General features: G+C 62.5%; 4 protein-coding genes across 4 annotated transcripts; 3 read left to right on the top strand and 1 right to left on the bottom strand.

Annotated features, from left to right (window-relative positions):
* Positions 1 to 137: 137 nt before the first annotated feature.
* On the bottom strand, positions 138 to 3,981 carry CHLRE_06g302650v5 (uncharacterized protein). Its single transcript, XM_001691365.2, has 10 exons — positions 3,834 to 3,981; positions 3,424 to 3,446; positions 3,095 to 3,167; positions 2,768 to 2,877; positions 2,483 to 2,584; positions 2,226 to 2,277; positions 1,977 to 2,068; positions 1,644 to 1,706; positions 1,283 to 1,362; positions 138 to 1,092 (listed from the first exon to the last, which is right to left on the bottom strand). Exons 1-10 carry the CDS (start codon positions 3,886 to 3,888, stop codon positions 1,026 to 1,028), a joined length of 717 nt encoding a protein of 238 aa, XP_001691417.2. The 5' UTR covers positions 3,889 to 3,981; the 3' UTR covers positions 138 to 1,025.
* A 127-nt stretch (positions 3,982 to 4,108) lies between these two features.
* CHLRE_06g302600v5 (uncharacterized protein) lies at positions 4,109 to 10,590 on the top strand. Its single transcript, XM_043063644.1, has 15 exons — positions 4,109 to 4,282; positions 4,397 to 4,446; positions 4,565 to 4,644; positions 4,910 to 4,980; positions 5,229 to 5,345; positions 5,805 to 5,882; positions 6,131 to 6,275; positions 6,455 to 6,594; positions 6,774 to 6,944; positions 7,274 to 7,397; positions 7,567 to 7,916; positions 8,261 to 8,356; positions 8,635 to 9,812; positions 10,044 to 10,127; positions 10,294 to 10,590. Exons 1-13 carry the CDS (start codon positions 4,250 to 4,252, stop codon positions 9,178 to 9,180), a joined length of 2,001 nt encoding a protein of 666 aa, XP_042924350.1. The 5' UTR covers positions 4,109 to 4,249; the 3' UTR covers positions 9,181 to 9,812; positions 10,044 to 10,127; positions 10,294 to 10,590.
* A 198-nt stretch (positions 10,591 to 10,788) lies between these two features.
* Positions 10,789 to 13,709, top strand: CHLRE_06g302551v5 (uncharacterized protein). Its single transcript, XM_043063643.1, has 2 exons — positions 10,789 to 11,439; positions 11,690 to 13,709. The coding sequence occupies exons 1-2, from the start codon at positions 11,336 to 11,338 to the stop codon at positions 12,252 to 12,254; spliced, it is 669 nt and encodes a 222-aa protein (XP_042924349.1). The 5' UTR covers positions 10,789 to 11,335; the 3' UTR covers positions 12,255 to 13,709.
* A 49-nt stretch (positions 13,710 to 13,758) lies between these two features.
* On the top strand, positions 13,759 to 15,132 carry CHLRE_06g302500v5 (uncharacterized protein). Its single transcript, XM_043063642.1, has 2 exons — positions 13,759 to 14,134; positions 14,215 to 15,132. Exon 2 carries the CDS (start codon positions 14,405 to 14,407, stop codon positions 14,759 to 14,761), a length of 357 nt encoding a protein of 118 aa, XP_042924348.1. The 5' UTR covers positions 13,759 to 14,134; positions 14,215 to 14,404; the 3' UTR covers positions 14,762 to 15,132.
* Positions 15,133 to 18,951: the final 3,819 nt, after the last annotated feature.

Below are 18,951 nucleotides of genomic sequence, written 5' to 3'. Positions count from 1 at the left end.
TGACGACCGACACTTTTCCCGGCATGCGTGCCACGTCCCCACATCTCTACAGACTTCTGCTGCAACACAGCAACAGGCTGTAAGCACCGAGGGAACTTTCATCGAAGGGTGAAACACCTCGTTTGCCAGTGTAATACTGTCCCTAAGCTTCGAGTTACAAAAACGCAGCACATTTACACGTGTACGTGGGGCCATACGGTACATGCACGCCTCCGCGGACTTGCATGCACCTGAAAATCAACGCTTTTGATTTGCCCGACGTGACCCCTGCGCTCTCGCATAGCACTGCACCCCAAGGGTGCACACCTGCTCTTGCACCACACATTCTCCGCATAAATGTCACAAACCGACATTCTTTGTGGGCTCTCATGGTAGCGCCCAGGGACCATACACATGTGCGCTTGCCACCCCTTTACCGGTACTGCATCACAGCAACACCGACAACCGTACGGTATACTCGGCGTACCCAACACCAATGCCACGCCGTCAAGGCCTTGCCGCCAGGTCGGACGGTCCCTCCAATCCTGCACCTGCGCGACGCTGTTCTACACTTGCCCCATTCCTCCAGCCGTGCAGAGGCCCCACTCTAGCTGGTACTCGGTAATCGTGACACGCTGCACAACTCCAGCTACCATGCCATCATTCCACACCTGTAGACACCGCCTCCGTGACCGTGCCTTCTGCCTGCTGCCGCATTCGCCGCATTCCAGGCACCATCCCCATATGCACCGGAGTACGTATGCTCCACTCCCCAATGTCGGGTGCTTCTGGGACATGCGCGACCAGCCGACCACTACGCCGTGTGCGTGTCCAGACATACGTCAGCCAGGGCAGCCGGGGCAGCCCCGCCGCCATGCGCCGCCGAGCAGCCCCTGCGAACCTCCAGTAGCGTGCGCCGCAACCAACATCAGAACCCCCTGCCCCCGTCCATCGATCGAGCAAAGCCCCGAGCCATTTGGCTTACTAGTCCTGCCACGCTATCAGGCCGCTGCTGCCGCCGTCGCATGCCCTCGCAGGCTTCATCATCACTGCTGCTGCTTCGGCGGAGGCTTGCGCCCCAACCCCACTGCGTAGAATTCCCGGCTCATGGATCTGCGGGCGGCATGGGCACGGTGGGGGTGGCACGGCCGAAAAACACAATACACCGGGGGTGCTGGGGCAATGCATGGCGTCAAACCCCCTGTTACAGCCACTGGCAAGTTGTTCAAATTTGAGATCACATGCCATGTTGGTCAGCAAGCCCGGTGTTTGTAGCCGTCTAAGGCTGTTGACCTGCACGTACCTTGACGCGTCCACACGCATGCGCACCACCTTGGTGAAGTAGCGCTGCATGTCGCGAACGAACTCAGTCACGCCAGTGCCCTGCGTCCGCACACATGGTGAATGGGTTGGGTGAATGAGCGCGTATATGCCGAACAATAGCACTAGATGCGGTAGCTAAGACGGACAAAGCCAAAGGGAGCAGGTGCCAGGAGCCGCCGCAACGCGGGCGTAGCAGGAGCACCGCTTTGTCAAGGGCAAGCCAGGGGAGCGGGGGTCTGAAGCGACCCCGGCGCTGAGAAGAAGCTAGCCTGTGACCGCAGCCAGTGACTGCACCGGCAGCAGCAGCAACAGGGCCGCAGCAGCAGGCGCAACGTACGCACCTCATACACCTTCATCACCAACGCGCCGCCGGGCCGCAGGAAGCCCGTGTGGCGGAAGCCCACCTGCAGCACGAAACACACAGGGCTCGTCAGTACAGCCACAGATAGGCAGCAGCAGTGTGCAGTGTGCATTGAAAGCCACAGCCACAGCTACAGCCACAGCTATAGCCACAAGGCAGGGCTGCCTGGCTGCCGCCACAACGCGCATCTCATCTTCAAGCACGGGCCTTCAGGCCCCCAACACACGCGGCCGCAAACCACCCTGCACAGCACCCGCACCAGCCACCACTCCAACAGCCGCCCCCACCCCCGCCCCCGCGCCCGAATGCGCACCTGCTGCACATATGCCTCGCCATACACATCAAAGTGGTACCCGGTGGCGATGTGCAGCGCCGTACCCGCCAGCTCCAGCGACAGCTCAACGTCTGCACACGCGCACGTGAGGGCGAGCGAAGAACTTATGCACATCTGCCTAACGCGACCCCGAGCGCGGTCTGTAAGGTTGTCAGGGGCGGCGGCAGCAGAGCACAGTACCGTGTTCACTGCCCCCTCTTGCCAGCGGCCCGCTGGCCGCCCACTCACCGTTGACGCCGCTGGTGAACTGGAGCATGTCAGACAGCACCGTGTCAAAACCCTGTGCAGATTCCAACCCGAGCATCCGAGCGCACAACGTGGTCAGCACAATCACACTTGCTCCGAGCCACGCCGCGGAAGTCGTACATCTGAAATGAACGCGCCGCAAGCATCCTGGAGCTTGTGGCGTGGTTGGGTCCCTCCATTCACTTCCACTCCCGTACACCGTCACCTGGATCCCCCCCCCCCCGCTTCCCCACGCTCACCCCGGGCGCATACTCCGCAAGCAACGACGGCGGCAGCGTCCGTGCGTCAGCCTGCATCACCCTCACGCGCGCGTCGCAAAAGCGCTCCGGCACTGTGACCGGCTGTGGGCGGCATGGGCGGGAACTATGTCAGATCAGACAGGGAGACACCCATGCCATCCAGTAGGCAGTGGGACGACACACTTGTGCAGGTGTGCGGGACGCGGCGTAAGGTGAGCACCCCAGGGTTCATCCCATAGGCGCTGGCGGTGATACGGTAATGCACGTGCACGTGCGCGAGCTCACCTGGATGTCCACGCCTAGCACCGTGCCGCCGCGCTCCCGCGGCCCGATCTGTTGACACGCCACCTGCAGCCACGCGCCCGGACTGCATCCCAGGTCCAGTACCGTGCCGCCTGTGTGTTTGTGCCGTGTGTGCATGCGTCAAAATTACACAGAACAAATGAACGCCGCGTGTATGTGCATGTGTATGTGTGCAGGCATGTATTTTGAGGGAATGGGTGACGTCGGACATGCAGGGGGGCCGCGTTTGGAGATCAACGTCCGAGTCAGGGAGCCCCGGCCACTAAAAGTCTAAAACACGCCAGGCAACTGGCGGAGGCCTGCACTTGCCTTGCTTGATGATTTTATGCTTGTCTTGAATTTCTAGGAGCTTGTAAGCCGCCCGTGACACGTACCCCGCTTTCTGCATTCACCAAGCCAGCCACATGCTACTTAGGACTCCTGCTCACCCCGGGCTCCCCAGCCACAACGGATGCGCCCCCTCCTCGCTACCATGCAGCCTCGAGGAAACGATGGCCCATGCAATGCATGGAACCCCTGAGCTGCACGTGCAGGTGCCCATGTACGTGCCGGCAGCGGCCCGCAATCGTTCTAGTCCCATATGGTGGGTCGCGGTTGCTCCGACATACTGGTACCGACGGCCGCCGCATTGCACCCACCTTTGCCTCCTTGAAATAGTGATCTGCGAGGAGTTGGGTATTGTTGAGTCAGGAGCGGAAATGGCATGACCAGCAACGTAGAGTAGTGGGTCCGGGTGGGGTGCAGTGCAGTGCGGGGAGGGGAGGAGAGCTCCAGGGATGGAAGCGGAACCGTCGGCGGGGTTCGTGTCAGTCCTTCTGTCCGCCGTTCTGCGTCAGGCCTTGCGGTGCTGTGCTGCCCATACCCACATTGTGCAGTCGCAGCATGCCTGATGTGTTTGTCCAGTACAGCCGTCGGCATGCACCCCGGGGACGCTGACGTGTCCTTGAGTCCGGGTGAGCTATGGTCCGGGAGCGTGAGCCCGCCCTTTGCTTCCCCAGCGCGCTACGACTGGCCTAGCGCCGCACGAGTGCGACCTTTGGCCACTCACCGTGTTGCACTTTTTTCGTCCAAGCTGCTAGAATTGGCCGTGAAACCCGCGTCATTCGCCCGGTCGCGAGACTTGGTGCGCCGGCGGGCAATTGTGTCCTCATAGCACAGAGTTACTTGGTGCAGGTCAAGTAGGCTTCATGAAGACCTAAAGTAGCGCTGAATGATAGCGGACTTATTGTTGGCCAAGTACTTGCCAGAAACCCTGCCCCATTCTCCTGCATAGGGATCGAGCTCCGACTGTTCATGCACCTGAGTCAACGTGCAAGACAATCTGTTACATAACAACGCACACAGTTTGCTGATATATCGTGCACAAAGGGAAACGCGCTGAGGCCTCTGCCTAGTAGCTGGGCCCTTTGAAGAGCCATCGCGCGAAGTGTTGCGGACGCCCTCTGTTGTCAGGACTAGTTCAAGATGCCTATCAGAATACCTTCATTGATGCGAGAGGCAAGTTATGCAAAGGCGGGCATGGGTGCTGCAAGTTCTCTCCTATGATGATGGGATACTTTCTGTTTGCACGCTCACGACGGTGACCCTGACCCTGTGCTCTGGTACCCTCAGAGTAACAGTCAAGCAAAATTCAGAATACATCTGGATGCGGCGGTTCGGAGGTAAGCGCAGTGTTCGGGGACTGTGGCCAGCACACGCTGTCCCTGCCCGCTGGCCCCATCCCTTTCCCGCGGTTCCAAGCGACCGCCGCTCACCCCTCCCTATACTTATACATCGCAGCGCTGCTCCCGGCGCGCGGGTGGATGTGGTGGCTATGGAGGCCATGGTCAATCTGGTGCGGTCCAAGGAGGTTAACCCAGGTGCGGTCAATGGGTGCAGCCCACGGGTGCAGCCCCTGCTCGTGGGGTTTTGCGGCAGGACAGCCCACACGTTGAGGGCCGCAGTTACCAAGCAACCTCACACACTACTGTCACATTACTGTAATGAGGACACAATTGCATGGAGCTTGCCATGCTGGTGTGTCATCCTCAGTATGCAAAGCCCTGGCGGCAACCTCGCACCGATGCCCCCAGCGCTTTCTACTCATGTCTGTTCACTTTCTACTCATGGCTTGCCCATGTGTAGGTGAGGCTCTGAGCTGCTTCAAAACTGACCTGCGTGAGGGGACGCCGGACGAGCAGCACCGAGCCCTGCTGGTAAGTGCCCCACAGCTGAACCCTCCTCCACCAGCAGCATCTCCCACTGCACTACAACCATTGCCATGTGTCGCGCTCTTGCTGTAACCGTGCCAACCTGACACGCCATGGGTGCCATCACGACAATGCATTCCCACCCGGCATTCCGCCATGCACACCACTCATGCCTACCGCCGTGCGTGCTGACCCTGCGCATGCTTTGCGCCCCGTTCCTGCCCCCCTGCCTTCTTTGCCCCTTGCCCCCGCAGGTGCTGGCTCAGTTCGTGGGCACGGACCCCCACCTGGGCAACCTGCTGCACATGGAGCTGGCCAGCAAGCGGTGGCGCGAGCGCTTCGTGCAGCTGGCGCAGTCGCCGCACCCAGACGTGAGCTGGCGCCGGGCTGGGCCGCGGATCAGATTAGTTGATGGGGAGTAGCGATGTGAGGAAAGAGGAACGGAGACTGGACAGCTCAAGGAGTGCGGCAGAGGAGGAAGGGGTCAAGGAGCGGGATGCAGTGGGGCGGGGGCGAGGGCTGAGGATGGCGCAGCAGGCGGGCGCGCGCACGGCTGAGGGGCTGTGCTCCTCTTGCTCGGCGCTCGGAGGCTTTGCCACTTCCCATCTCAAGGAAAACCGAGAATCGACAGCTCAGAGGGTGGCGTAGCGGGTCAGGTCGTGAGGACGGTATGCCATGCATGTGCTGGACTGGGGGTTCGGCGTGGCGGAGACCGTGATCACGCCCGGCCCCCTCCAGCGGCAGCGAGGCTGCACGCGGCCGGAAAAGTTATAGCGCTGATTGGGACCGCTAGCATGTTGACGCACCCATCGCTTTTTGCCGTTGCGCAGGTGAAGCCGCTGCTGATCAGCACGCTGCAGGGCTGGGCCGCCAGCTACCGGGCACATGACATCGGCATCCACTACCAGGTGCGCGCTTGCGATTGGGTGCATTTGAGGACTGTGGGCGTGTCTTCACAGGGTTGTGCAACATCACCTGCGTGTGCCGATCCTCCGTGCCGCATGCACCCCGAAGCCCCCGGCCTGAGTAGCAGGTGGCAGGGTGCTCGTGTGGCTACCTGGTAGCACGGAGGATGCTGAAAGGAAGCCGGGCCATGGGCTCTAGAACGCCTAGCAGCCTGATAATTCCTGGCCCCTGCAACTCACACCTACACCAGGCCACGCTGCGGGAGATTGAGGGCGGCGCCTTTCGCGGCGGGGGCTACGCCGCACAGCACACGGGGTACAGCACACAGTACACTGGGTACAGCGCACAGGCCACGGGGGCGGGCGGCTACCCGCCCGGTCCCCCGCCACCCTCAGGTGCGCGTGCTGCACGTTGCAGCTGTAGGGAGACCGGGGACAACGGCAGCGGACGGGGTGTGTAGCGGTTGCAGCCGGAGCGCTCGTCCAGTACTTGTGTACCCGAACGCGGGTGTGGATCGCGGGTTGCGGGGGGGGGGGGGGAGTTTACGCGCGCACGCTTGCTGCTGGCCCCACAGGCTACCCCACCGCGGGGACCCCGGTGGGCTACCCGCCCTACGGCGCACCCTATGGCGCCGCGGCCGTGCCGGCGCCCTACCCGCCGGCACCCCAGCCGTCGTTTGGCCGCAACGCCAGCCCCGCAGACGTTTCGAATAAGGTGGGTGCCGGCTGGGTCTGAATCCTGAACACGGGGCACCACACGCCGCCCGATTTGCTCTTCGCCGTTCCCTTTCCAACCATGCCGCATGCTGCATGCCCACAAGTTTCCACCCCCGGTGTATCCCACACGCTCCTTTCTTCCTTCTTGTTGACACGTCGTTGTTTCGCTGCACACAGCTTGACCAGCTGAGCAGCGAGGTGGAGCAGCTGCGCGGCGCCATCCGGGCCTTCGAGGCCGCCCTGGCTGACTACAAGGCGCAGCGCGCGCCCTTCGCCGCGCTCAGTGGGGCGCTGGAGCGCGGGCAGCGCACCGCCGACCGCTGCAGCAGCCTGCAGGTCCAGATCGAGGTAGGCAGGGACAGGCGGGGTAACTGGGGGCGTGGTGGTTGTGGGATTACGTGTACGGTATTTTGTGACAATCTCAGCTGAGGCAAAAGGCCGGCTGAGCGGCAGGAGCCGGAAGCACGGCGCTTTGGGTAGGAGGATGCGGGAACAGGCGGCCCCGTGGATGGTCCGGGCCAGTGGAGAGGAAAGAGGCGTAGTCGCTGGAGAGTCTGGGTACGGCAAACATCACCGGCATGTCCGTGCATGGCGAACTCTCTCTCCCCCCGTTCTTCCTGCTCCATCCCGGTCCCTCGCCGCTCCTCGCCTCCTTCCCCCTCGCCGCGGCCGCACAGAACCTGGTGGGCCACTCCGACGGCGGCGACGAGGGCCTCATGGCGCGCCTGTTCTCCACCAACGACTCGGCCGTGGCGGCGCTGGAGCAGTGGAAGCGCCTGTCCAACCAGGAGCTGGCGCCGGGTGAGGAGAGCGAAGCAGAGAGAGGGGGAGAGGGAGAGGGAGGGCCGGGAGGGGCTGGGGGGAGGAGGTACGCTTGCGTTAAGCAAATGTCGAAGCACATCATCATCAGAGCTAGTATGCGCTGTTTGTGTGTGTGTGTGTGTGCGTGTGTGTTTCGCCGCGTCTGCAGAGGACGCGGCGCCTGGCGCGAGCTCGCCCGCTGGAGCTGCCGCCGCCGCGGCTCCGGCGGCGGCACCTCCGCCTCCGCCGCCCAAGCCCGCGCCAACGCCTCTGGATCTCCTGCTGGGCGACGAGATCATCAACCCCACGCCCACGCCGCAGCCGCCGCCTCGGCCGGCCTTTGCAAACGGCACAGGTGCTGGGCCGTCGGGCTACGCCGCGCCGGCCGCGGCCGCTTCAGCGGCGGCGGTGTTTGATGCGTTCAGCGCTGCCGCTGCGGGGCCGTCGGCGGGCGCCGTGACGTTGCCGCCGAGCACCCCGGTGGTTCCGGCCTCAGACATGGAGGGGCTGCGGGCGCAGGTGCGACTGGGATGTTAACAAGGGGTTTGTCCGACGGATGAACGTGTTTGTCATGGAATGAAGCACATGAGAAGGCTGGATGGGGCAGTGCGCTTCTTGCACTGTCAACCCAGTATGCCACCACCCTACGCATGTGTTGTGGCGGGCTTTCGTTCCGATTTTTTAAACACGGATGTGTTGTGCGGGCAATCAACACCAACATCAGCGCGCCACACGGGCTGTCTATGTCACTAAAGCACTTTGCACCCTTACCTGCTACGCTCCCCACACCACGCCTTGCCCTCATCAGTCCGTCCTCCCCCCCTCTCCCCTGTCCCCGCACGCTGCCCTCTGCCACCCCACAGGTGCTGGCTCTGTCCGCCGATCTGGACAAACAGCGCAAGGTGCATGTCACCGCAATGGAGGCGCAGGAGGCTTTCCACAGGGGCGAGCTGGCGCAGGTGGGAGGTGCAGGCGCGGGGAGCAGGAGGCGCGGGGCGGAGCGAGTGGGTAGCGGGAAAAAGGAGGCAGATGGGGGAGGGGGCGGAGGCACGGGGAGGAGGGGTAAGTGGGGAGGAGCGGGAGCGATGGGGAGGAGGGCGCGGGGGCAGGGGATGGAGCGGGGGCGAGGGCGAGGGAGCTGTGGTGGTGTGGAAAGTCAGCGGCTTGTTGGAGTGCGGAACGCGGGTTTCACAGGCCAGGTCGTACTCAGCAGCGCCCGCGGTCTTGTACTGTGCAGGCCAAGGCGCGCATCGCGGAACTGGAGGCAACGCTCGCGCGGCAACAGTCGGGAGGCGCAGCAGCTGCGCCCGCGGCCCCCGCGCCGGCGCCCTACGGAAACGCCTACGGTGCACCCTTTGGCGTTTCGGCCCCGATTCCCGCCTCCGTGTTCCCGCCCATGCCTACCACCGCGCCCGCGGCCGTGAGCAACAACCCCTTCGCCACCTTCGTCGGCCCCGTCGGCGGCTACGGCTCGGCGCCGCCGCCTGCTCCGTCGGCGGCTCCGGCCGCCGCGCCGCCGGCGGCCGCCATGGGCTCTCTGCAGCTCAACATGACCGTGCCGCCGCAGCCGCCAGCACCGGCGCCCGCTCCCGCGGGTGACATCATGAATGCCTTCGATGAGCTCGCCGCAGCCACGAGCCTCAAGGCATCTGGCGGCGGCGGTGGCGCGCCCGTGCCCATGGCTGCGGTGGCGCCGCAGCCGACGCCGGCGGCGGCGCCCGCCGCTGCAGCGCCTGGCGGCGCGGGTGCGGGCGCGGGCTCGTGGGTAAACTTCGGGCACTGAGTGGCGCCCTGGGCGTATTTGTACGGGCTGGTACCAGGAGAGTGTGTCGGTGGTGTTGGGCGACGGCGGAAGAGCAGCGTGTGCGGCTGCATGTACGAGAGGTGTGGTTCTCAGTTTGGAACTTTGGGATATCTGGGCATGCTGCAGTGTTCAGTAGGTTGGGCAGCCTAACAAATGCATCGCCGAAATGCACATCATCGGACTGGAACGCTTTTGACGTTGTGCAATGGACGGGCCTATGCCGTCCGACCACGGCGCGTGCACGTCGTCTTGAAGGTTACATGTGATGTACGGTAGTGTCGGGGTACAGCGGGGCCCCACGAGCTGCAGGGCTGCCAGCAGGTCTGTGACGTGTCACACGGGAGCACATGGACGTGCCTTGCCAGTTGACGGGAATGAAATGCCATGTCCGGTAGAACCGCACGGATGACCCTAGGCTCTGGGTGAGCCGGAGCCTAGGGCAGAGCGGATGGAGAATAATCTGCAGGAAGTTAAATATGTGTGGAAGCGACAGTACGACACGGCCCGACCAAGTGACCAACAACAGTTTCTTACCATGATTGCAATGTTACAGGAGAGGACACCCCCCCCCCGCATGCAAGCACGCCGAATGGTGCCTGGATTCACAAAAGGTGAGAAGGCACGGGGCCCACCCCCTGATCAGAAACCAGCACCAGGTTTGGCTGCAAAGTCTCCTGGTCGGAAGTCAAGCAACTCAGCGCATAGTGTTTCGACAGTGTGCCGGCACCCAGGTCCCACAAACCCCCACCAGTCCCAGTGTCCTACCCCCAACTCTGCCCCTGCCCGCACCCACGCCCGCCCTGCCGCTGCACGCACTGGACGAGCACTGGAGCACAACCCAGGCTTGCTCTGGAGTCCGGGGCATTGCTGGAGTGTGAGGAGACAAGACCATGTGCTAGGGCACGCCATACTGTGTGTGCCGAGTAGTAAGTACATAGCAGCTTGAGAGTTGACGCTAACAAGGAGGTGGCTGCCTTATGGCAGGAAAAGGGCTGATCCCGGGGCCACCTTAAAAAATAGATAAACCTTCATCCTGGGACAGCTCCAACTAACCCCCAACTAACTCGTGTACGGCACCCCAACCCCCCTCAGCCGTACAGGAGGTAGCGTGGCAGTCAGCAGCTGCGTGAGTGTGAGCGGGTAGTTGTACGGCGGCCTGGCTTGGAAGCTACCTGACTGTGGTGACGCACACGGGCAGTTGGCGCTAGTCGGCAGGCGCGCGAGTGGGAGCTGGCAGTTGAGCGCGCATGCGTGTGGGAAGCTGCGTCTGAGCACGGTGGAGCACGGCAGAGGCTGGCGGTTGGCGCGTTGCGCGAGTGGGAGTGCATAGTCGTGCGAGAGGCCGTTGGGGAAGCCGTGTGTGTGAGCTGCGTGTAAACTCAGAGAGACGAATAATGGGGCTGACCAGGTTTCCATGAGCTGCCTCTGGGGCCACACGGTTTCAAACGGTTGACGGTTGGGCACCAGCAGGGTGGGACTCGCTGGAGTGCATGAGAGTCGCTGGTGTGCACGCGCGGGCGGGGCGCGGGAAACTCGGCGGAATTTCGAGGGAAATTCAGCCAAAACTCGAATGGAACTCGACAGAAACTCGACAGAAACTGCAGTAGTTCATTGTGACATGAATATGAGCGATACCATCAATCAATCGATCGCTGAAATAATTAACAATATCTAGCTTCTCACTGAGAGTAAAGTTCGGGCCCGACCAGAGACTCTACTGCTCTGGTGGTGCCCTGCTTCTGGCGCGTCAAGAAGTGCGGGTAAGTCTGATCTCTGACGGTCAATCGGGTCAGGATCCGCAAATTCTAGCGTCTCGGTGAGACCAATAGGATTCATCGGAAGATGGGCAAGGTAGCTGCAGCACTGCCCACCGGAAGAGCGTGAGACGCATGCAAGCGCTGCACCAGTCATTGGGGGTAGGCGAGTGGCCTGCCTGCTGTATGCGGACGACCTTACACTGTGCGCACTGACTGTACATCGCATGCAATTCCTACTGAATCGTTTGTATGAGTTTTGCATCGCTTTCGGCATGCGAGTAAACATAGCCAAGTGTGAAACGCTAGTCTTTGCCCCCCTGCGCCACCAGCAACAAACTGGGATGGCACAGGCGTGTGCACTCAGCGACGGCCCAGATATGGTCCGCACACCTATCAAGGAGCGTGCGCGTTACCTGGGCCTGCACTACGGCCCAGCAGCATCGTTTGATTCGTGCTACCAAGAGCTCATTACAGCGGGCAAGCGAGCGGCTTTTGCGCTATTGGCTGCCCTTGACAAGCGAGGTTGCTTAGCATATAAAACTAAAGAACACACAGGCTAGTGTCTTGCTTAATGAGGTTGGAGCGTCTGGGTCATATTGGGTTGCATGCTACACACTGCATGGGCCGACGTGTGACTTGATTTTTGTCTGTGTCAGGACGAGACCCTGTCGTGTCTGGCAGTTAGGCCCTGCCTCGAGCGGCGCTACCTTCTGCCAACGCCTCGCCGCCAGTGCAGGGCTCAGCCTAGCTGCCCTCAGCTGCACGAGTGCGGCGCCTGGTGCCCGTGTTCCAGTGCCCACGTTCCCTGACAAACAGCGGGGCACTGATACACGGTTCGGCGGCGGCAACGAGACGGAGGCGCAGCTGGCGGGCCAGGCGGCGGCCGGGTTCGGCAGCGGCAACGAGACGGAGGCGCAGCTGGCGGGCCGGGCGGCGGCCGTGTTCGGCGGCGGCAACGAGACGGAGGCGCAGCTGGCGGGCCGGTTCGGCGGCGGCAACGAGACGGAGGCGCAGCTGGCGGCCCGGTTCGGCGGCGGCAACGAGACGGAGGCGCAGCTGGCGGGCCGGTTGGAGGGCGCGGCGGCGGGCGGCCGCGCCCGCCTGAAGCAGGTCAACCCACGCCGATGGTCGGGCCAGGTCGTGCACAAAAAGTGCGGCCAGGTCCTGGTGATTGACAGGGCGCCTCAGATGGCAAAGCAACGCGGTGTGAGGGTGAGGTGCAAGCACTGCAAGACAGGTGTGACTGTCAGCACCAAGGAGCTGGTGATGGACCTGTGCGACAGCGACAGCGAGTGAATGAGCGCGGCTGCACGTGTGGGGCAAGGGGAGGGGCATCATGCACGCATGTTTTGAGGTGCAAGTTAGGACTGTGCTTTCGTATGGTGCTGAAATCTGGGGCCCCGACGCGCTATACGCGCTGTTCGAGGGCACCGGCTACGGAGGGTACGGAACCACCGAGGACAGGGGCAATCCTGGGGGGCTTCGCCCCCACTGGATCGCTTCGCTCAGGGGGCTCAGCCCAAAAAGCACTCACGGACCCGATGGTCACAGTGCAATCCATGTTCCTGGCAAGGGCGGCAGGGGCCAGCAGGCCCACCTACCGCCTGCTCTATGCTGAGTTCAGTACACACCCCTTGCACCTGCACTGGGCACGTTTGACGTTTGGTTTCTGGAACCGCATACTGCGCCATCGTGCATCACTTGCGCACACTTTCCTTGAGGATGCTGTCGAGAGCGCAGCATCAGGAGGTTTCATGCGAGGATGCTGGGTTAGCAAGGTTTACGGTGTCTGCAAGGCACTAGGCTACGATTGGCTCACGCGGTGCCCAGATGGGGCCCAGGGTGTGCAAGCCTGGATCATGCGCACAGAGCTAACGAAGTGCTTGCGAGTGAATGCGAATGCAAGACGCCGTCGCGAGCTCCAGGCTAGCAATAAACATCACGAAAGAAGTTAGTGTCAGCGGCAATGCGGTTACTTGTTACCTTCGAGACGAGACACCGGTGCGCGCTCCACGCTGCTCCGCATTCGGCACGCCAAACGGAGTCCGAGTGTCGTGGAGACTGCTGCCGCTTGCAGGGGCGGACGCGTGCTGATCTGCTGGATAATTTTGTAGGGCAGCTGACAGTCGAGTGGCGAGCCGAAAGCTTGGAGGAAAACCCGCGCTCCTTCCCGGAAACAGAGGGCCGCAGAAGGCCAGGCGCACCAGGTGACTTTACCAACCTGCCTTGCCACTGTCCCACCACACACCAGGTGTGAAAATGTGCCGTTACTTGCAATAATGGATGGGGCTCCCCCGCACGGACGCCCTGGTTGACGGCGGCAAACTTGCACATATGAAGGATTTTGTGGCGTATAAGCACGTTAGTGCACTCATCAGGTTTAGGCTAGGATGTTGGGATGTGGAAGCTAATAGGCCAGTGCGCAATGGAGTGCGTCGCCTGCGGGCGCAACGGTGGTGTCGGGTATGCCGTGGCGAGTGTGTCGAGGACGAGAAGCACGCGCTGCTTGAATGCGAAGCTTACGCCGAGCTGAGGGTAGCTTATGGTATATCTGGCAATAATATGAAGAGCGTTATGCTTAGCACAGAAGTCAGAAAACTGGCCGCGTTCCTGTACTCGGTACAGAGTCTGCGCGCCAGCTTACTGCGGGGCGATTGATTGACCTCTTTTGTCTTTGCCTTTAGGCGCCTCCGGACTCAAAGGAGTTAGTGGGGCCGCATGGACTACGACGCCATGTAAATGCTCATGCTCATGCCCACCGGTGTCATGAAGCAGGCTCGACACTCAAGCATATACTGGCTGGTTAGCACAGCTATCTACGGGTCCTCTGGAAAGTGTGACGCATCCTATGCGTCGTCGCGGACAGCGCGATTTCGGCCCAACGCATTGACATCACCGAATGATCATAGCTCTCTCTATACGTGATCTTGGTCCCAGGGCGCGAGAGCGAGTGCAGCGTATGAACGAGGCATGTATCTGCGCTTCATTGTCAGGCGCGAGAATGCGCGTGCATAGCGATAACTTGCATCGCAAGTATCTAACAGCACAGATACGGCTGCCAGAAAGCACTAAAGCATGAAAATGGGAAGCCATCTCGGCCGGCCGGCCGAGATCACGAAGATGACGAGAAGCCGTATCCATGCATATCGTCTATCGCAAAGATACACAGCTGCGAGGTGCGAACTTATGGGACTTTGGCGGGAGTGCCAGCTCGGCGACGTCTCCCACCCCCACCCCCACCCCCCCCCAACCTCAGCGTGATAGCGACGCCGACCTCGCTCCACCCACGCCCCACCCACCACGACCAACATAACGAAGCGAAGCGCTAAGTACTCCGGCTACGTTCAGAGCTTGGATAGCTGGGCTCAGGGGCTAAGTTGCGTATCTATATATATAACTAGGCTCCTCAGAGGCATAGGAGGCAAAAGACATGACACCAGGTCGGGATGGGCCGGCGTGTAGTAATCAACTCTGTCCTCGCTCACGCTTCAATGCAGGGGCGGGACGTCAACTCCGCAACCAACATCCGGCACGCGCTGGTGGAAATGCTGCTGGGGCACAAGCGACCTGCATCACTACAGCCTGGCGGCGGCGGCGGCGGCGGCGGCGGCGGCGGCAGCGGCGGCGGCGGCAGCGGCAGCGGCGGCGGCGGCAGCGGCGGCGGCGGCGGCGGCAGCGGCGGCGGCGGCAGCGGCAGCGGCGGCGGCGCGTGCGCGCATCTTGGTAGCGGAGGGGGCGGGAAAGGCCACGTGGAGGAGGAGAGCGCAGCGCCACCCAAGAAGCGGCGCAAGCGCGCAGGCTGAGGAGCCGGCTGGCGGTGTCTAGGTAGCAGTCCTCGGTGGGGCTGGCAGGGGGCATGCGTTGCGGCATGACAAGTAGTGCGGCTGTTGACAACTGTGCTACGTCTGGCTGCGGTTGGCTCTGCTGTGGCATCGTGATTGCTAGGCACCCAGTTTGGCTATGTGCCTGTGGAAACCGACCCCGGCTATGTCCGGGCGATGAGGTTGTTCGGCCTCAGACTGTGGAGGGGCTCAGCCCCTTTTCCCGTGACCGGGGAACACTTGTCATACCAGGACAAACACGGCAACTGCATACAATCCAGTGCAAGTGCCCCCTGAAAGCTCAGTGAAGGCTGAACGCCCTGAGCCCTAGCAATCTGTAACACGCGAGTGAGGCTTGACTCGTCCCCTCGTGTCTCTCCCTCTGCGCCGAGCGCGCCGTGCCTCCTGAGCGCCTAAGTCCCCCAGCGGCAGCGCGAGGCCCCTCTCCCTTTGGCTCCGTACAGGCTCCCTGCCCCTGCAGGCTCGGGCCTTTTCTCCCTCCGCTTCCCTCGTTTCCCTCTTACTCCCTGAAGGCTAGGGTTCGTGTGGCCCGTGTCAGTGGTTGACACGCTTCGGTGGAAGACGTGCTTGGCCCCTCCCCGTTACAGCTATCCAGCTGACGCATCCGCATCTCGATTATACCTTCCGCATAACGCTTCCGCACCCCTACTCGTGAGCAGCGCTCTTGCCCTCTCACACGCACTCAACGGTATCTTGAGACCAGCCAGTGGTTGCCGTGCTGCGCACCTTATCCCAGCGTCCGGTCCCCACACCAACGTTGGAAGGGTAACAACCGATCTTTGGGCACCCTCAGGCGTGTGCATACGGCGAAAACTTTTATACGTCTGTATGTCCCTGCGTGCCTGACGGTCGCGCGCGCCACAGGCCTGCCGAGGCTTCGCGGCTGTCCGTGTTTTAATCTCCGGTGTCTCTGCCACCGGGGAGCTCTTCGTGAGCCCGGGTCCCTCCAGCAGCCGCTGCCCACCACTAGCCCCAACCACCACTTGCCACAGCCTCTCTCCCCTTGCGCATGCAGCTGCGAGCACTTCTTGCCTGTTCCGTCAGCTGCCAGCTTCCCTTGTCCCTGGCCCGTGCCTCAGTTCTCTCTTCCCAGTCTGTCGCCCCTAGCCAGCTTCCCCAGCCCGCCTTCCGACCGCCTCCCACTGAAACTCATCTTTGTCCAGCGCCGCCCTTTTTCCAGCCAATTCACACACAGATATTTTGCAGTCACAGCTTGCCAGCAAACACTCGCCACGGAAACTTGTGGCGATTCGACTTCCGACCATAGGGCGCGGCCTTAGGTCCCTTCCGAAGCTTCAGCAACCATACCTCCCCTTCAGTTACGCTTCCTCACCTCCGGTTGTGTTGTTGGCGTGTTGCACTGCATTCGACTCGCCCGCCATTTCGTACTGTCGGGCCCCCTCTTCTGCCTTGCTACGCCCTGTTTTTGCCCTTGCTTGCCACATTGTCGCCCGGCCACTGTCTTTGCTGCACGCTGTTTTTGCATTACGCTCTCCTCATTCTCGGGCGCTCATCCGTGGACGCTGGACGCCTGCCTGCAGGTGCGATGCGACTCCGGCTCTTGCATTCGTGGCGTCGCATTGTCTGCGTGGTCATGCTGTTGCCTGGCCGGGCGCCCGGAGCGTGAGGAATGCGCGCCAGCACAAACCTACCAGCAACCTCCTAGCTACTGGCGTCGGTGCCGTTGCAGCGCGTTCAACATGCTTGTGCGCCCTATCGCCTGCTTGCTTGCCATTTTGCTTAAATATGGGGGGTTTCAGACACTCCAGGGACCTCGCTTTCTTGGCCCATGCCTGTTCCATCAGCGACACAGCGACAGCGGCGCGCGTGCGCATGTTGGTAGCGGAGGGGACGGGAACGGCCACGTGGAGGAGGAGAGCGCCGCGTCGCCCAAAAAGTGGCGCAAGCGCGCAGGCTGAGGGGCCGGCCGCGGGTGTCTAGCTAGGTAGCAGGCCACAGTGGGGTGAGCAGGGTATGCTTGGCAGGGGGCAGCAGCAGCATGACAAGTAGTGCGGCTGTTGTCAACTGTGTGGTGTCCTGGCTGGCTCTGCAGTGGCGGTGTGGCTGCTGAGCACCTGGTTTGGCTATGTGCCTGTGCAGACCGACCCGGCTATGTCCGGGTGATGAGGACGTTCGGCCTCAGAGAGTGGAGGGGCTCAGCCCCTTTTCCCGTGGCAGGGGAACACTTACCTATTAAGAGCTTAAACAAGGTGTCTGCCTTTTAGGGCAGGAAAAGGGCTGAGCCCTCCCCTCCTGGGGCCCACAGCACCAGGCTGTGGGCACCAGACGCCTGACGCGGCGCCTACTAAGCACACGCATCTATGTTGGGGGCCTTTGGCATCCCCGCAATGCTCGGACTTGGCCGGTTGGGTTGGGTGCACAGTCCGTGCTAACCCAGTATGATACTTTTTGCGAACGCATGCACGCACGCACGCACGGACAGGGGTGATCCTGGGGGGCTTCGCCCCCCCTCCGGGACGCTTCCTGGGGAGCTTAAAAAACGAACAGCAGGCAACCAACCCCGGGCCACCACACGCACGGCTTCAACATAGGCCGGCGCCGCAAACCGCGTCACGGCGCGGCGCTTGCACCTCCCGCGCCGCCACCGCCCAGTCCTCCGGCAGGAGCACCATGGCCGCGGCAACGCGCTGCGCAGCCGCGCGGGCTGACGGTGGCCGTATAAGCGGAACGGGCAGATGCCGTCTGGGGCCTGACCCAAGCACCTCGCGCCAGACATCGACCAAGTAACGTTTCTCGCACTCGTCATATACACGGGTACCTGTCGCACCGCGCTCAAACATTTCGCGGACTTCCTGAAGCGCGTCATCCATGAGACCTACTCCCTTATACACATCATGTTGGGGCAGGAAACGCCATAGCAAACGACAGGGCTCCACTGCGCTGCGCCGGCTTACCCCGCAGGGGCATATGGTGCTTGGCTTGATTGTGCGTATGCCTGTTTCGATGTTTGGGCGAGCGGCGGCGGCCTCGGCATATGCCCTTAGCAAGGTCCTGTACCATCTGGAGTTTGCGGGCTTCCCGTCGCCGTGGGCGCCGGTTGGCAAGTTGTTAGGCCAGGTGGCGGCGGTTGTTGATCGGCGGCTGTCGCCGGCTAAGTATGCGGTCGCACCCCATGCTCGTCCGGTGGGGGTGTCCCTTGACATCATGCAGGTGCCGCCGGCTCTGGGTGGTGTAGGGCTGCTGCCTCTTCAGCTGCACGTGCAGGCGCGGCAAGCTGGACTGGCGGTGCGGTGTGTGCTGGGCGCGTGTGGGTTGCTGGCGTTTGTGCCGCCATGGACGAAGGTGGCGGAGGCTTGGCTGCGGGCACGCCATCCAGCGGCCACGCCCCTGCGCCTGTTGGTGCGGTGCGACCCGTCCCGTGTTTTGGACAAGTTGGTTACGCCTGAATGCAAACCGTTTTTGCGTCTGTTGGGGGCGGTCGCCCACTTGCCGCCTATCACGTTGGTGGCGCCGCCCGCGGCTGGGGACTGGGTGTATCATGTGCCGTTGTGGGCGAATCCGGCACTGTGTGATGGTGCACAGACTTTTGACGTGGCGTTTGCCGATTTATTTGCCCTGCCGGGCCTTGTGTATGTGGGACAGTTGGTGGCGGCGCATGACCAGTTAGAGGCCGTGCGTGCTGCCCACACCCGCCCGGGTGGGTGGGGCACCAGGTTTGGTGAGGCGATGTTGGACTTGTACTTGACGAGCGTGTGGCGGCCTGTGCTTGGATGGGGACCTCGGCGGCACCTGCCGTCGCCGCTCCTGGGGCCGGCGTCGCCCCTGGCGGCGGCGGAACGCATAGCCGCGGCGGTGGCCTTGCTCCCAGGTGGCTGGGAGGCCGCGGCGCGTGCGGCTCGACTGGCTCGCGGGCGGGCGTGGGTCATGCCGCTTCCTGCGGATGCCGTGCGACAGGCGGCGGCGGGGGCCTTGACCCAGGTGGTGCGGGGACTGGGCTGGGTCCTGGACGGGGGCCCGCCTCTGCTGCTGTTGAACTACTCCGTGAAGGCAGGAACGGCCATGCAACTGGGCCCCCAGGTTGCGGCGCTGCGGTCTAAACATTTGTTGTATGTGCGTGATGCTGGTGTTTCTGCGGACGGCGCGCTTGCGGCTGCCGGCGCCTTTGCCGGCACTCTGGCCCGTTTGTGGGC

The sequence above is a fragment of the Chlamydomonas reinhardtii genome, chromosome 6 (genome assembly GCF_000002595.2).
Source record: "Chlamydomonas reinhardtii strain CC-503 cw92 mt+ chromosome 6, whole genome shotgun sequence".
NCBI lineage: Eukaryota > Viridiplantae > Chlorophyta > Chlorophyceae > Chlamydomonadales > Chlamydomonadaceae > Chlamydomonas > Chlamydomonas reinhardtii.
Note: the sequence above shows the minus strand (reverse complement) of the source record. Positions and strands in the feature narration are given on the sequence as shown.

Coding starts and splice junctions, on each gene's coding strand:
- CHLRE_06g302650v5 (XM_001691365.2), bottom strand. CDS start 3,888: ATGACGCGGGTTTCACGGCCAATTCTAGCAGCTTGGACGAAAAAAGTG. Junction 2,878..3,094: donor GCATAAAATCATCAAGCAAG/GCAAGTGCAGGC, acceptor ACAAACACACAG/GCGGCACGGTACTGGACCTG. Junction 1,707..1,976: donor GCGAGGCATATGTGCAGCAG/GTGCGCATTCGG, acceptor TTCGTGCTGCAG/GTGGGCTTCCGCCACACGGG.
- CHLRE_06g302600v5 (XM_043063644.1), top strand. CDS start 4,250: ATGCCTATCAGAATACCTTCATTGATGCGAGAG. Junction 4,283..4,396: donor TACCTTCATTGATGCGAGAG/GCAAGTTATGCA, acceptor TGGTACCCTCAG/AGTAACAGTCAAGCAAAATT. Junction 5,346..5,804: donor CGCAGTCGCCGCACCCAGAC/GTGAGCTGGCGC, acceptor GCCGTTGCGCAG/GTGAAGCCGCTGCTGATCAG.
- CHLRE_06g302551v5 (XM_043063643.1), top strand. CDS start 11,336: ATGGTCCGCACACCTATCAAGGAGCGTGCGCGTTACCTGGGCCTGCAC. Junction 11,440..11,689: donor GAGCTCATTACAGCGGGCAA/GCGAGCGGCTTT, acceptor CCTCGCCGCCAG/TGCAGGGCTCAGCCTAGCTG.
- CHLRE_06g302500v5 (XM_043063642.1), top strand. CDS start 14,405: ATGGGCCGGCGTGTAGTAATCAACTCTGTCCTCGCTCACGCTTCAATG.